The 14,525-nt window shown below is 38.3% G+C and overlaps 1 protein-coding gene across 1 annotated transcript in view; it reads left to right on the top strand.

Annotated features, from left to right (window-relative positions):
- Positions 1-14,525, top strand: part of GUCY2F (guanylate cyclase 2F, retinal) — a 109,896-nt gene that overhangs the window by 27,010 nt on the left and 68,361 nt on the right. Inside the window, exons 4-7 of the mRNA XM_016944344.2 lie at positions 1,249-1,603; positions 3,001-3,085; positions 6,941-7,037; positions 13,617-13,748. Of these exons, the coding sequence (XP_016799833.1) occupies positions 1,249-1,603; positions 3,001-3,085; positions 6,941-7,037; positions 13,617-13,748 (669 nt within the window). The remainder of the gene's footprint in view (positions 1-1,248; positions 1,604-3,000; positions 3,086-6,940; positions 7,038-13,616; positions 13,749-14,525) is intronic.

The following is a 14,525-nucleotide window of genomic DNA, read 5'->3' as shown; positions in this document are numbered from 1 at the left end:
ACTCTTCAGGTAATTCTAATGTGCAGCTGGTGTTGAAAACTCCCACTCTACATTAACAAGACATGGCAGTGTCTTGCTATCTGCTACACCTCTCTGCATCTTGACTTTTATTTCTAATAAAAAATGATTCACTCAATTTTAAGCCCTTTTTTTTCACATGAAGGTTGTTACAGGAGCTTAGCTTTCTAGATCTTGTGAAACCAAAGTAGCAAGTATCAGCTTTCCCTGATGCTCAGTAAAATGGCATGACCATAGCTTTCTTGAACTCCATCCTAGAAGTGAAGTGACATGGAAAACCATGAAGCCATGGCCGCGTGTGTGAGGGGCCATGTCGGGGGAGGTACAGAGAAGGGAGGAATTGTTTGGTCATCCTCTCTACCTTTTTGGAAAAAAAGATACAAGATTTTATCCAAAAATAAACTTACAAGGTTAATGGGCAGTACATCTGGGCATAGTATACAAAAACATTGTTGCTTTTACCATATTTATTTAGCAGGCATAGTTATGCTATCCACCTTAGCAGTCTTACTGTTTTAAAGTGGCTTCTTGTTGAAGCTTTGCCACTTTGCACACCAATAGGTTTTCTGACTAAAATTCACATTCTCTATACTCTACAAACTTTGGCTCTAGATAGCTGGGTGCGTATGTGTCAGGGTGGATGTCTGCGTGTGCATACATGTGTGTATGTGTAGGTATGTGTTTAAAACTGAATTCTAATGTTCACTTTCTCTGGGGAGCATGTGTCTAGAAAAATAGCCATTTTGAACTAAGACAGGATACAGACATGGACTGTGGAGACACATTATTTACAGTCTTTCCACACACACCTACCACTCTAGTAGTGCCAGCAAAATGATTTTACCATGCATAGTGCACCAGTAATTAACCTGGCATATTTCCTTTGAACTCCCCTTGTCTATTCTATACTTGTTTTCTTAAGTGCCCTTTATAATTCTAAATCATTTTCTTAGTTTAGGAGCATAAAAATATATTGTGTATGACTTGGTTTGCTCATAAAATTGTCATATTTGATATATTTAAAGATGTGACAGCCTGGGGGAAAAAAAAAACAGAAAAATTCAGGGGAGAAACCAAGCAAGTCCTTAGAAACAATTTTTTTCCTCTGGGTCTTCATAGCTCTACTTCACTCAGATGTGCAGACCATAATAATGAACACAGGCTTGGAATATACTCTGAGATCGCTCTAGGGCGACCAGGGCTCAAGATAATTGTAATTTTTCAAAATAGGTTTCACCGTTGTTTGGAACCATCTACAATTCAATTTACTTTATCGCACAAGCCATGAATAATGCTATGAAAGAAAATGGACAGGCTGGTGCTGCCAGCCTGGTTCAGCATTCCAGAAACATGCAGTTCTATGGATTCAACCAGTTGATGAGGACAGATTCAAATGGAAATGGAATTTCAGAATATGTAATCCTGGACACCAACTTGAAAGAATGGGAACTCCATAGCACCTACACTGTGGACATGGAAATGGAGCTGCTACGTTTCGGAGGCACCCCTATTCACTTCCCTGGTGGCAGGCCCCCTAGAGCAGATGCAAAATGCTGGTTTGCAGAAGGGAAGATCTGCCATGGAGGTAAGGAATGCAAAATCACTAGTAGTCAATTTGGCTCAGCTTGGGTTACAAGGGAACCTCTTTAGGAGAAGGCATATTTTAATATTGAAACACTCATAAAATCAGTCATTTGCATTCGAGTGACATACACTTCTTGGCACTCTATCTAGTTAATTTAAAATAATAAGAACAATGAGAGGTACTTTGCAGCCTTGAATAACCATCCACAATTTAAAAGCCTCCCCACCACTCTTTTCAAAAAGAATCCCACTCTTTCCCAAAGAGCTTACTCTAAAAAGAGGAAGACATTAGCCTTCTTCTTGCTCTTTAGTAGGCTATGACCTATGATTGTTTCTCCTGCTTTCAAGGTCCCCTATCCATCCCTTGATGTTTCCAAATCCTGCCAATCAGGTCCTACCACAGAAATACCGTATCTATACTCTCTCCTCTGTGAACTCCCATTGAAGTAAAAGTCTGTACCTAACAGCTTGGCACAAAATTGCTTTTCAATTGTTTCTTGTGTACTGATTGTCTCTCCACTTCCACTCCCAAATATATTGCTTGTTGAGGGTAGGGACCATAGCTAATAATTTTTATGCTGCCCAACTGCCCAACACAGTAGGTATCCAGTAAATACTTGCAGTTTGATTGACTGGTAGAACTCCTCTAGCTTGTGGAAGAGGGGAAACTTTGTCCAATCTCTCAGAGCCAGAGGGGATCGTTGGAAGGACCCATATTGTTATTACACAACTGTATACCATACACTTTTAAAACCAAATGCATCTGTTTGAAAGGGGCTTTGATTTCTACTTTGCTTTAACATGATATACCCAACTACCTCTTCACTCACATCATATTTCCCCAAAAAATCTTACTAATCTATCCAAATATTTAGATTTTATGGAGACTAATTTACATTCTGATGAAAACACTAATTATCAAAACCAGACTTACCCTCACCTTTGAAGGAGAAGTACCACGTTTTTCATCTATAACTCATATGGGCTCAGGTGAATTAAAAAGGCCTTTTATTTTATGAAGGCAAGATAATACTTAACTTTCACTGGTGAGATAACATATTTATTCTCAAGAACTCTATTGCTGTCCAACTTAAATTAAGGTACTCAAAGTTTTCCATTTGTGGACTCTTTCCTCCAAAGAAACACTCTGGTCAGCCTTAATTCATGTGATTTGTTATTGTCAGAGTGGTTAGTGGTTTTGCTTCACAACAGTGAAATTGCTTTCTGTGTCCATAAAGTCAACAAGACAGACTGTGCTGAGAAAAAATGGAATTAGGTTAGGTAGATGTGGCTTGATATTATAGTCACCAGAAAGCATGAGGAGTCACTCTGTGGTGCCCTTTATTTACTGCCTCTCTCTGATAATGCCATTCTTCCTCTTCCTCTCACTCTCTGCAGGCATCGACCCTGCCTTTGCCATGATGGTCTGCCTTACTTTGCTTGTAGCCCTGCTGTCTATTAATGGATTTGCTTACTTTATAAGGTACATTTTTTGTTATTTTTGTATATAAAAAATACAAGCCCATATTAGCCTTGTTAATACTGATTTCCAGGAAGTCCTGTTTCAGTACAATTGCCTCATTACATGACCCACTGATTTTCTTTTTTCCACAGTGGTTTACCATTCCTACAGGCCCCATTTAGAGTGAAGTGTTTTCATGATGCCAAGAATAACTTCCTCAGCTGTGTTGTCAGTGTTGTTGCCTGTGAATAGATCTGGCTCTCAACACAATGGTGAAATAAGAGAACTAGTACTTTAGGGCCTGTCTACTCCCTATCGTTGTTCTCCTTTCTCCTAGCAGAGTCTCCTATAACCATCTCCTTGCCCAAATGATATGTGATGATAGGGAATGGAATTGAGATATTTTAATGAATTCCAAGAATTAGGCAGATTTTGCTAGAATCCAAGCTCTAGCAATAATGGTATGAACTCATAGGATTATAATGGGGATTAAGTAAACTAAAATAAGTAAAGCACCTAGAACAATATGTGACTCAGTAGGTGCTCAATAAATGGTAAAATCTCAACCCCTTCCCAGACACAAGGAACTCTCTTGCTGATTGTTGGAAGCTCAGGATCTTCACTTTGATACTCATGCCTTTTGTCCAGGGTATCACATTCTAGATTTCTACCATCTTGCTTCCTTGGGCAAAAGTTATCCTGTCTAATCATCAACATCTTTATTATCATCAAGTTTTGTCTTCCTCTCTCAGATCCCTTAGTACATGATCAAATAATCTAATGAGCTACTTCAGAATCAGGGATAAGTGGCTGAAGATGGCCTAACATGACACCTCTTTCCTATAAACTTTGCATTTTAACACTTGGACCCTCTCCATACTGGAACAATTGGGGGAAAGTGAAAAATAAAATAAATTATAACCATCCCATTTTCCCATTGCCACCCTGCAAACCACATCATTGTCACCTCTTAGTAAGGGTGGTCCTGACAACAATATGTCATGGATTGGTAGGGAATGGAGTGAGGCTGTTTTGGTGAGTTGTAAGAAAAAATCTCTATAGTGTATTAAATAGCTGTGTGACCTTGGGTAAGCCCCCTAACCTTTCTTGGCCAGAATTTTCTTATTTGTGCAATGAAGAAATTGGATTAGATGATGTTTAAGAGCCCTCCCAGCTCTGATATTTTAATAAGTCTGGGAAATCCTGGATTGAAACCATAACAGGTGTTACTCTTAGTGTTTAAAATGTTGGCATAGCTGTGAAAACTTCTATTATCCAATTTCCCCAGTATTAGAAATTTGATAAAGTCACACAGAGTCGTAGGTAGCTTATGAATTGTTAAAACACTTGATAAAGACACTAGTTCAAAGGAAGTTTTTCTTTTAATTTCTGTAACTGGGACATATTCCTGCTAAGAACAGAAATTTAATATCTTTAACTTAGCTGCTGCCAAAGAATAAAGTATTTAATTAACATCATTAGATTCTTAGCGAAAATAAACTCTATCCAATCAAAAAGCTTCCCTCTCTAGAGAGATTTGAGGAGTGACAGACTCTGTCTACCTAATGCCAAAACGTCCCATGGCAATGTGGGAAATGGAATCACTCAGCTGTTTATGTTACTTGTCAACCCCCGCAACTGACAGTTTTCACTGGTCTTTCCCACTGTATGGACTGGTTCTTTGGGCTTTGAGTGAGCCTAGTCTGCAATTCTTGGAAAAGGAAGGAAAAAAGAAAAGAAAAAAACAGTGGGGAGGGGTTTGTTTGAAGCTTGTGGGCTGAAGGGCAAAGATTGGAGAGGAAAATTATTGGAGAGGGACATGATTAGAGAGGAAAATGATTGGAGAGGAAAATGAGTTTGAGACAATTCGTACTTCAAATGGTCACAGAAAACTCAGAGATGGGAAAGAGGTACATCATTTCCCAGACTCACTTGGTCCTTGGTTCTTCAGCTAACAAAGCACAAAAGATGCCCCCTCTTTGCTGCCTTCCTCCCTCTCTCTGCCCACCATGGCTGCAATCAGAAGAGCTGAGCGGCTGATGAGGTTCTGTAATAGACGGTGATTACTTGCAGGAGAGTAACTCTCTGTTCCTTCCTTTTCTGTATGTTTTGATTGTTTAAGTTTTTTTTTCAGAAAGAAAGACATGCAAAGAACCCAACCACCCCAAAACAAAGGATTCTTTGAACTCCTCCTTTCTCTCTACTCCTCTGGAACCAGATTGCATTGCCTTTCTATAAAGCTCTCCCGTGCTTTGTTATACTAATGATGATAATGATAATAATGATCCCTCATACTTTTATAATGCTTTATGCTTTTCAGAGCACTTTCACATACATTATCTGATTTGATTTTCAAAACAACTCTATAAAGCAGGTAATGCAAGGACTATTATCCTGATAGATAGATGAGGACACTGAGCCATGAAGAGGATAAATTATTTATCCAAGGTCACCTGGACCTGGCTAATTAATGGCAGAATCTGCACCACACCCCAGGTCTCTGGATTGGGAGTCCAGTTTGCTTTCTACTAGAGTGTACTCTGTAGCATGATTATTTTTACAGGTGTGCCTGTTTTAAGACAATTCACCACACATATGAAACAGATCAGTTAGGGAGTGATGCTGTACTTTGCCAAAAGATTCATGTGCTCTACCCAAGAATCCACTACAGGGCTCTTTTAATTTTCTCTGCAGGGCAGCAGCTCCCACAGTGATAAGGGACATATTTGTTGGCAGACAATTAGAAACACGTTAATTGTTTGTTTACAAACCAGTGGAATCACTGAGAAAAACTGAGTTGCTGATACTTAAAGCTACAGTGACATTGTAAACTTCTCCTTAAAGCAACTTGACGAAGCATTTTGATTCAGTGGTTGTTTTCTCCACCATGGCTCTTGGCTTTAACACATTCCACAGAGTAACCATTATGGGGTTATGGAAAAAGCAAAGCCAAATTGTAGCTGTCAGAGCCCCCAAGACAAAACAACAAAACGAGCATACCAACTAATCAAGATTCCCTCCAGGTCTTCAAGTTACCCAGTCAGACCTACCTGACTGCGTGAATACACATCATAAACTCCTATATGTCTAGTAATTGACCTGTAGAAAATAATTACATTCACTACAAATTAATGGGCATGTTTAGAGAGAATCAGGTTTAAACTGTGTCTGTAATGCTCAGACAAGAGACCAATTCAGTAAAAGAAAAAAACTCAGTCAGCCTACTTGTTTGGAATCATATAGACAAAGCAACCAACTGACTGAATTTTTCCACTTTTCAACCTGTTGCTTTGGCAACACATAGATGCAACTTTACAAGACAAGTGTCTTATGGGCAGAAATCTGGGCCCACAGCCAGGGAGTAAGGATTCAAGTTCCAGCTCTGCCTCAGGCTAGGAGATCTCATGCCAATTTGCTCAATTTTGTTTTGTTTCTCTAATGTGTTTTTGTCTATAAAATGGAGATTAATGATTCTTGGCCCTGGTATTATTAGGATAAATACTATGGCATATGAGAAAGGGTGTTGAGTTCCTTAAATGTATTCAGAGGTGTTGTTTTGAATGTGTCCTTGATGTGGGATCACCATTTTATTAGCCTGAGATACCATTCCCATGCAGAGCCTTCGCACCTCTCTTTTGGTGCCTCTTCAAGAGCATTTTAATTTTTCTTTTTTGGTCTTTGTAACTGCAAGTTGTGCGGGCCAGGGTTGCTTCCTTCTTTTCCTGTGGGTACTATGGTAAAAATCCATGTGTGATTATCCTCCCAATTACCTTGTATACCTTGTATATTCTTTAAGTGCTATCTTAGGGCAAATTAACCCTGGCTTTGCCAAAACACCCAGTCCCTTGTGACCCTCTGATTTCATGTTTGTTTTAGGCGTCGTATAAATAAAATCCAGTTGATCAAAGGACCCAATAGAATTCTACTGACTTTGGAGGATGTAACGTTTATCAATCCCCACTTTGGCAGTAAGGTAAGGAGTATCCTCTTCTTTTGCTGCCCTGTCCAATATGGTAGCCACAAGCCACAAATAATTACTCAGCACTTGACGTGTGGCTAGTCTGAATTGTGATGTGCTATAAGAGTAAAGTACTCAGTGGGTTTAGAAAACAGTATAAAAACATGTAAAATATCTTATTAAATTTTAAAAAAATATTTAAAAAATTAAAAATGTTAATTAAATGTCAAAATTAAATATTTTAGATATATTGGGTTAAAGTATATTATTAAAGTTAATTTTACCTGTTTATTTATTTATTTATTTTTTATTATACTTTAAGTTCTAGGGTACATGTGCATAACATGCAGGTTTGTTACATATGTATACATGTGCCATGTTGGTGTGCTGCACCCATTAACTCGTCATTTACATTAGGTATATCTCCTAATGCTATCCCTCCCCCCTCCCCCCACCCCACGACAGGCCCCGGTGTGTGGTGTTCCCCACCCTGTGTCCAAGTGTTCTCACTGTTCAATTCCCACCTATGAGTGAGAACATGCCATGTTTGGTTTCCTGTCCTTGCGATAGTTTGCCGAGAATGATGGTTTCCAGCTTCATCCATGTCCCTACAAAGGACATGAACTCATCCTTTTTTATGGCTGCATAGTATTCCATGGTGTATATGTGCCACATTTTCTTAATCCAGTCTATTGTTGATGGACATTTGGGTTGGTTCCAAGTCTTTGCTATTGTGAATAGTGCCGCAATAAACATACGTATGCATGTGTCTTTATAGCAGCATGATTTATAATCCTTTGGGTATATACCCAGTAATGGGATGGCTGGGTGAAATGGTATTTCTAGTTCTAGATCCTTGAGGAATCGCCACACTGTCTTCCACAATGGTAGAACTACTTTACATCCCACCAATGGTGTAAAAGTGTTCCTATTTCTCCACATCCTCTCCAGCACCTGTTGTTTCCTGACTTTTTAATGATCACCATTCTAACTGGTGTGAGATGGTATCTCATTGTGGTTTTGATTTGCATTTCTCTGATGGCTAGTGATGATGAGCATTTTTTCATGTGCCTGTTGGCTGCATAAATGTCTTCTTTTGAGAAGTGTCTGTTCATATCCTTCTCCCACTTTTTGATGGGATTGTTTGATTTTTTCTTGTAAATTTGTTTAAGTTCTTTGTAGATTCTGGATATTACCCCTTTGTCAGATGGGTAGATTGCAAAAATTTTCTCCCATTCTGTAGGTTGCCTGTTCACTCTGATGGTAGTTTCTTTTGCTGTGCAGAAGCTCTTTAGTTTAATTAGATCCCATTTGTGTATTTTGGCTTTTGTTGCCTTTGCTTGTGGTGTTTTAGACATGAAGTCCTTGCCCATGCCTATGTCCTGAATGGTATTGCCTAGGTTTTCTTCTAGGGTTTTTTATGGTTTTAAGTCTGACATTTAAGTCTTTAATCCATCTTGAATTAATTTTTGTGTAAGGTGTAAGGAAGGGATCCAGTTTCAGCTTTCTACATATGGCTAGCCAGTTTTCCCAGTACCATTTATTAAATAGGGAATCCTTTCCCCATTTCTTGATTTTGTCAGGTTTGTCAAAGATCAGATGGTTGTAGATGTGTAGTATTATTTCTGAGGGCTCTGTTCTGTTCCATTGATCTATATCTCTGTTTTGGTACCAGTACCATGCTGTTTTGGTTACTGTAGCCTTGTAGGATAGTTTGAAGTCAGGTAGCGTGATGCCTCCAGCTTTGTTCTTTTGGCTTAGCATTGTCTTGGCAATGTGGGGTCTTTTTTGGTTCCATATGAGCTTTAAAGTAGTTTTTTCCAATTCTGTGAAGAAAGTCATCGGTAGCTTGATGGGGATGGCACTGAATCTATAAATTGCCTTGGGCAGTATGGCCATTTTCACGATATTGATTCTTCTTATTCATGAGCATGGAATGTTCTTCCATTTGTTTGTGTCCTCTTTTATTTCGTTGAGCAGTGGTTTGTAATTCTCCTTGAAGAGGTCCTTCACATCCCTTGTAAGTTGGATTCCTAGGTATTTTATTTTCTTTGAAGCAATTGTGAATGGGAGTTCACTCATGATTTGGCTCTCTGTTTGTCTGTTATTGGTGTATAAGAATGCTTGTGATTTTTGTACATTGATTTTGTATCCTGAGACTTTGCTGAAGTTCCTTATCAGCTTAAGGAGATTTTGGGCTGAGATGATGGGGTTTTCTAAATATACAATCATGTCATCTGCAAACAGGGACAATTTGACTTCCTCTTTTCCTAACTGAATACCCTTTATTTCTTTCTCCTGCCTGATTCCCCTGGCCAGAACTTCCAACACTATGTTGAATAGGAGTGGTGAGAGAGGGCATCCCTGTCTTGTGCCAGTTTTCAAAGGGAATGCTTCCAGTTTTTGCCCATTCAGTATGATATTGGCTGTGGGGTTGTCATAGATAGCTCTTATTATTTTGAGATATGTCCCAAACCAAATCCAGCAGCACATCAAAAAGCTTATCCACCATGATCAAGTGGGCTTCATCCCTGGGATACCTGTTTCCTTTTGTTTATTAATTGTGACTACTAGAAAACTTAAAATTACATATATGGCTCATGTTACACTTTTATTAAATAGTGCAGCCTTAGAACAGTGTTGTGGAAGTGAATGCAGTGCACTTTGAGCAATAGTTTAGCTCTGACTTTATGTAGTTCTTTGTTTATTTGGACTCAACATTTGATGGCTATTTCTTCAAGGGCAACAATATATTTTTTAAAATGTTAGCCTGACATAATGCTTATAATATAGTAGGTGCTTGTGAAGGTTTGGTGAATTAATCAACTAGTGAAAGAGTTGGATTTCACCAAAAGGTCTTCTCTGGTTGTGATTGTAATGTAATTGGTGATCTTCATTAAAGGTGTGCCACTATGTCCTACCCCTGGGGCTAGGCCTTGTGAAAGATGACATGTAGTCCCAGATTTCAAGAGGATTACAGTTAAGTTAGAGAGACAAATCATACCACACAAGAGAGACAATGAGCACCATGTTGTACGAAGAAACTAGAATGTGGTAGGACTTCAGAGGAGGCATATCAGTGGAGGGAGGCTTTTCAGAAACTCAGCACAAAAACTGAGTCTTAATGAAGGAATGATAGGGTTTATTTAGGTCACAAACTGGTAACCACCTTTGTTTCACCCTCACAGTTATTTTTAAAAAAAGCCAGAATTTTGAAATTGTGAAATTACATATAAAAATCTGGATTTCTGAGTTTTCTTTAAAAGTTTTAAGATCTGTCAACCTTGGATCTCATCATGACAATCGGCTATAACTCAGTAGTAGTTGCGTTTTGTGGAAAAGGCATGTTCTTTGCAGTTTGATACAATTCCCACCACTCTATATTGTCTTATACTCAGCATATTTCACGTCTTTATATTACCTGTCTGGCCCCATAGGCGAGGTGTCCTAGGCAGAGGAAACAGTATAAACAGAAGCTTGGAGAAGAGAATATGTAGGGAAGAGTACTGTCAAAGCTAGCTAGTGTGTCTTCTTGTGCTAGTATATGTGGCCACAGTAAAGACACTAGACTGTAATTTATAGTATGGTAGTGGATGTAGGAAGAGTATACAAATACATTATGTTGTCTTCATGTGCCGTTTACTCTTGCTACACAACTGTGCCAGATTTGAGAATTAATTGTTGTCTCAGTGACCAAACTGCTCTTCTGCCTGAATGTGAAATTGAAAGGTATATTTAATTAGTTGGCTGGGTGAGAATGGATTTACATGGTACTACCCTGAGCAGTTGGAGTCAAATTAATTGTTCAGCTGTTTGATTTAATTTTCAATTATAACCCTAATTCTTACTTGTTTAAATCATCAGATCTTTTTGTAAAGTTAATATTGTGTTCCTGGAAACATATTGCCGAAAGCCAAAACTGTCACTGTGGCTGAAGCCTACACTCCACCCTTGTGACATAAAAATTTGTTGATATTAGTCCCCATTTTTGGAGACACCAAAGGACCCTAGGACTCATGGTAGTGGAATTTGTCTGGATTTGCCATACTCAACATGCCTTGTATAAAATTTCCTGCCTTAAGTAGAAAGTATAGATGTTAAAATACAAGCTAGGAAGCAATCCTAATATATAACCCAATACTAAGAAAAAAGTATTCACTTTTGTGACAGAATGTTTTATCGAGAAATGGATGTTTAGTAGTAAAAGTAGATGACTAGAAGTTATTGTCTAAATGTAGCAAAATATAGTAAAGTTTCAGTCAAAAGCAATAAACCTATTTGTAAAATCCCCACTTCTTTGGTGGTATCCATGTCAAAATGACAGTTCATATCAATTGCCTAGATGTTTTAGCTCTAACATATCAAAATGATACACATAGCTCAATTTTGGATTGAATGAGGCTTTTATTTATATAGGCTTTGCAATAGTCCAGTGTAGTCTATAAGACCTCCACCTATGCCTACTGGGACATAAACCATATTTGGGTGACTAAAGCATACCAGGCCTCACAAAATTACCATAAATAGCTAAGCAGTGCTACCTTCAGGTAAACAAAGTACCTAGGGCTTTAAAATCTTGCTCACCATGATAGTTTTTTTCACTTGTGCATAAATTTTGACATGAGAATAAAAAGTCATCACTTTTTACCATATGAGTGAGAAAAATGAATAGTAAGAGGGCTATTACTGTTACTAAGGGATTGGTATACTGTTATAAGGGATGGGCAGCCTTATAGTAGGGAATGTTCTTTTGTAAATAAAAAAAAATAAATTGTTTTATTTCATTTTATTTTTTTTACTATTTTGGCCGAGGTGGAAAAGGATGGCATTACCCTAGAAGAACATAGCTCTTGGCCTCCAGATCCCTTTTGGCATTTGGCTTGTATCGGAGGTTCTGATGGGAAAAGATAGGGGAAGCATACATTTTCCTTAATTGCTGTGTAGTCACAAACTTGCAGCTGGCTGTGCCTAATCAGTCAAGAAGCCAAGCCAAGAATTCCATCCAAACGGAATGTCTGAAAGTGTAAACTCTTAGTGAATATAAAATTAATTCTGTCTAGAAAAATTGGCAGGTTAGGAGAAGTCAGGTTAGGAAAGGAAGTTTTTAGAAGAAAATGAATCTGAAGTCAAAATGTGTGTGGATTTTGGCAATTCTCTCACTTTCTCCTTTGCCCTTCATGGAGAGGTCTATATCTCAATATACAGATCTAGGTACTCCTGCTGAGATATGAAAATAAAGAATGAAAGGGAAGTAGATTCCTCCCTGACCTTGCTCTGTTGGGGAGTGTTCAGGTTGATACAGGGGTTATGTGAAGAGTCAAGTTTTACATCTTGTCTGAATTTTGAGCTGTTGAGATTTCAGCACATTGGGGGCTGGGTAGAGTTTACCACTGTCTTGGAACTTTGTGATAGTCTTCATAGAAGGAGCTTAACTCTGGGCTAACTCAGGTGTAATCTTTAGTTGATCAAAGACTACTAAGGTGTAATCTTTAGTTGATCAAAGACTATTAAGGGGTAGAGTGTTGGGAAGTAGTTAAGATTAATTTTTATTGGCAAGCAAAGTAAAATAAAGCATAATGTAGTTGTAGAGAGAGCACAGGACTAGAAAATATAATACCAAGATTCTTGTCCCAGTCCCGATGTACCTCTCTAGGTCTTTGTTTCCTAATTATAAAATAAGGATGTTGGAGTTGAGGGTGGGGGCACTCCTAGACAATACCAAAAGGTAACGGCTAGCTCTGGATTGCTTTAATTCTAAGAAAGGCACATTTGGAGGTATGGAGAATATGAGGAACCTGTTGAATTATATGTCTTCATGTGAAATAAGTCTACTGGTTCAATTGAAGATACAGAGGTTCAATTTTAAAGGTTAACACAGATTGCAGGTAACTCTTCCTCTTGTCATTCAACTGTGCAGTTCCGAGCCCTTTCCTACCAGACTTATGTGTGCAAGTTCAAAAATCAAGAAATAGAGAATGTGACCTATTTAAGCATCAGACTCATAAATTATATATAGGCATGTGATCTGCTCACTCTCTACTATTATTGCTTTCTGGGATACCCTCTGCCATTAATCTTATCTGCACAAAGAAGTATGCCATTCAGCATAGTATCACAAAAAGAGCCACTCCTGAGAGTCAGCAAGGTGGGATGCTGTCCTAGGTCTGCTATAGATTTTTTTTAAATGTCAGATTTTTACAAACAATAATCTTGTAACTAAATAATTAACTAGCTATATGATATTAGGAAACTTATTTCATCTTTTTTTTTTGGTCTTACTTTTTTGTCTATAAAGTGAGGGTCCCAGATTAAATTATGACTGGCATTCTTTCTTGCCCCCATCTGTATTTTAATCCTCTCTAGGAGGTGGAAGCACTTTTATAATTTTTTGGTGCTACATGGTGGTTAAACAAGGTACCAACACTGAACTGAAAAAAAAAAGTTCAGAAGGATAGGGAAAATGAATCAATCTCATGTTTAGAGGGTTCAACTCATATGGTTATTTTCTTAGGAATAAAAAAGAAAATTCAGATAAGCTCTGTGCCAAATCATGAGTATTTTGGTCATAACTTTTCTTTCCTAATCCTTTCACAGAGAGGAAGTCGTGCCAGTGTAAGCTTCCAGATTACCTCAGAGGTCCAAAGTGGGAGGTCCCCAAGACTCTCCTTTTCTTCAGGGAGTCTAACTCCAGCTACCTATGAAAACTCCAACATAGCAATTTATGAGGTAAGATATTCAACAGCTGTCTAATCTACTGCTTTCTTGGATTTTAAAATGAGGCAATGATTTAGTAATTAGTCTTTGGGTAAAAATACTGGGGCTTTTGGCAAGTCTTTCCAGTTTGGTGTCTGTGTTTGCTTATGGACTCGTTTGGTTGACATTCTTGGCAATTATTTTCCTCAGCAACAAATCTACTTATTTATAACTTCACTGATCTTTCAACTCCATGTATTTACTATGCATGTAGAAAAAAGTTCTTGAGACCCAAACATTTAAATGTGTCTGTCACTCCAGAAGATATATAGATAACAATAGAAGAAATGACTCCCTGAGTCTATTGTTTGTAATGAGATGTCTAGAGACATGCGTGTGCATGGCAGAGTTTGGGGTACCCTTCTCTTCAAATTCTAGTTGTTCTTCCTGTACTTGCTATCCTCTGATACTGAGACTTTAAAATTTATTCAGTTATTTATTTTTCTTCACCTGTTCTGCCTCTTGGAGTAACAGGTTACTTTCTGCTGCTGAAAATAGAAATCCTTTTTATTCCACTGAGGTTTCTGTCTTTCAAGCTTTAAGAGGCCACCCTGTACCACCTGATCTAAGATACTAGAATTTGGCAACCAGAACAAATCTTGCATCAGAGAGATGAACTGTTTCTTCTCAGCAGGAATGAGTTAAGCAGGGGGTAAAAGGGAAACTAGACTGCCTTTCTGTTCCTTCTAAGTGAGGCCTTCTCAGTGTGGTTTCCTTGTTTTGTTTGAAGATACTCCCAAGAGCAGCAAA

Source organism: Pan troglodytes, chromosome X, assembly GCF_028858775.2.
Source record: "Pan troglodytes isolate AG18354 chromosome X, NHGRI_mPanTro3-v2.0_pri, whole genome shotgun sequence".
NCBI lineage: Eukaryota > Metazoa > Chordata > Mammalia > Primates > Hominidae > Pan > Pan troglodytes.
The sequence above is the reverse complement of the archived record's forward strand: the minus strand, read 5'-3'. Positions and strand labels throughout refer to the sequence as shown.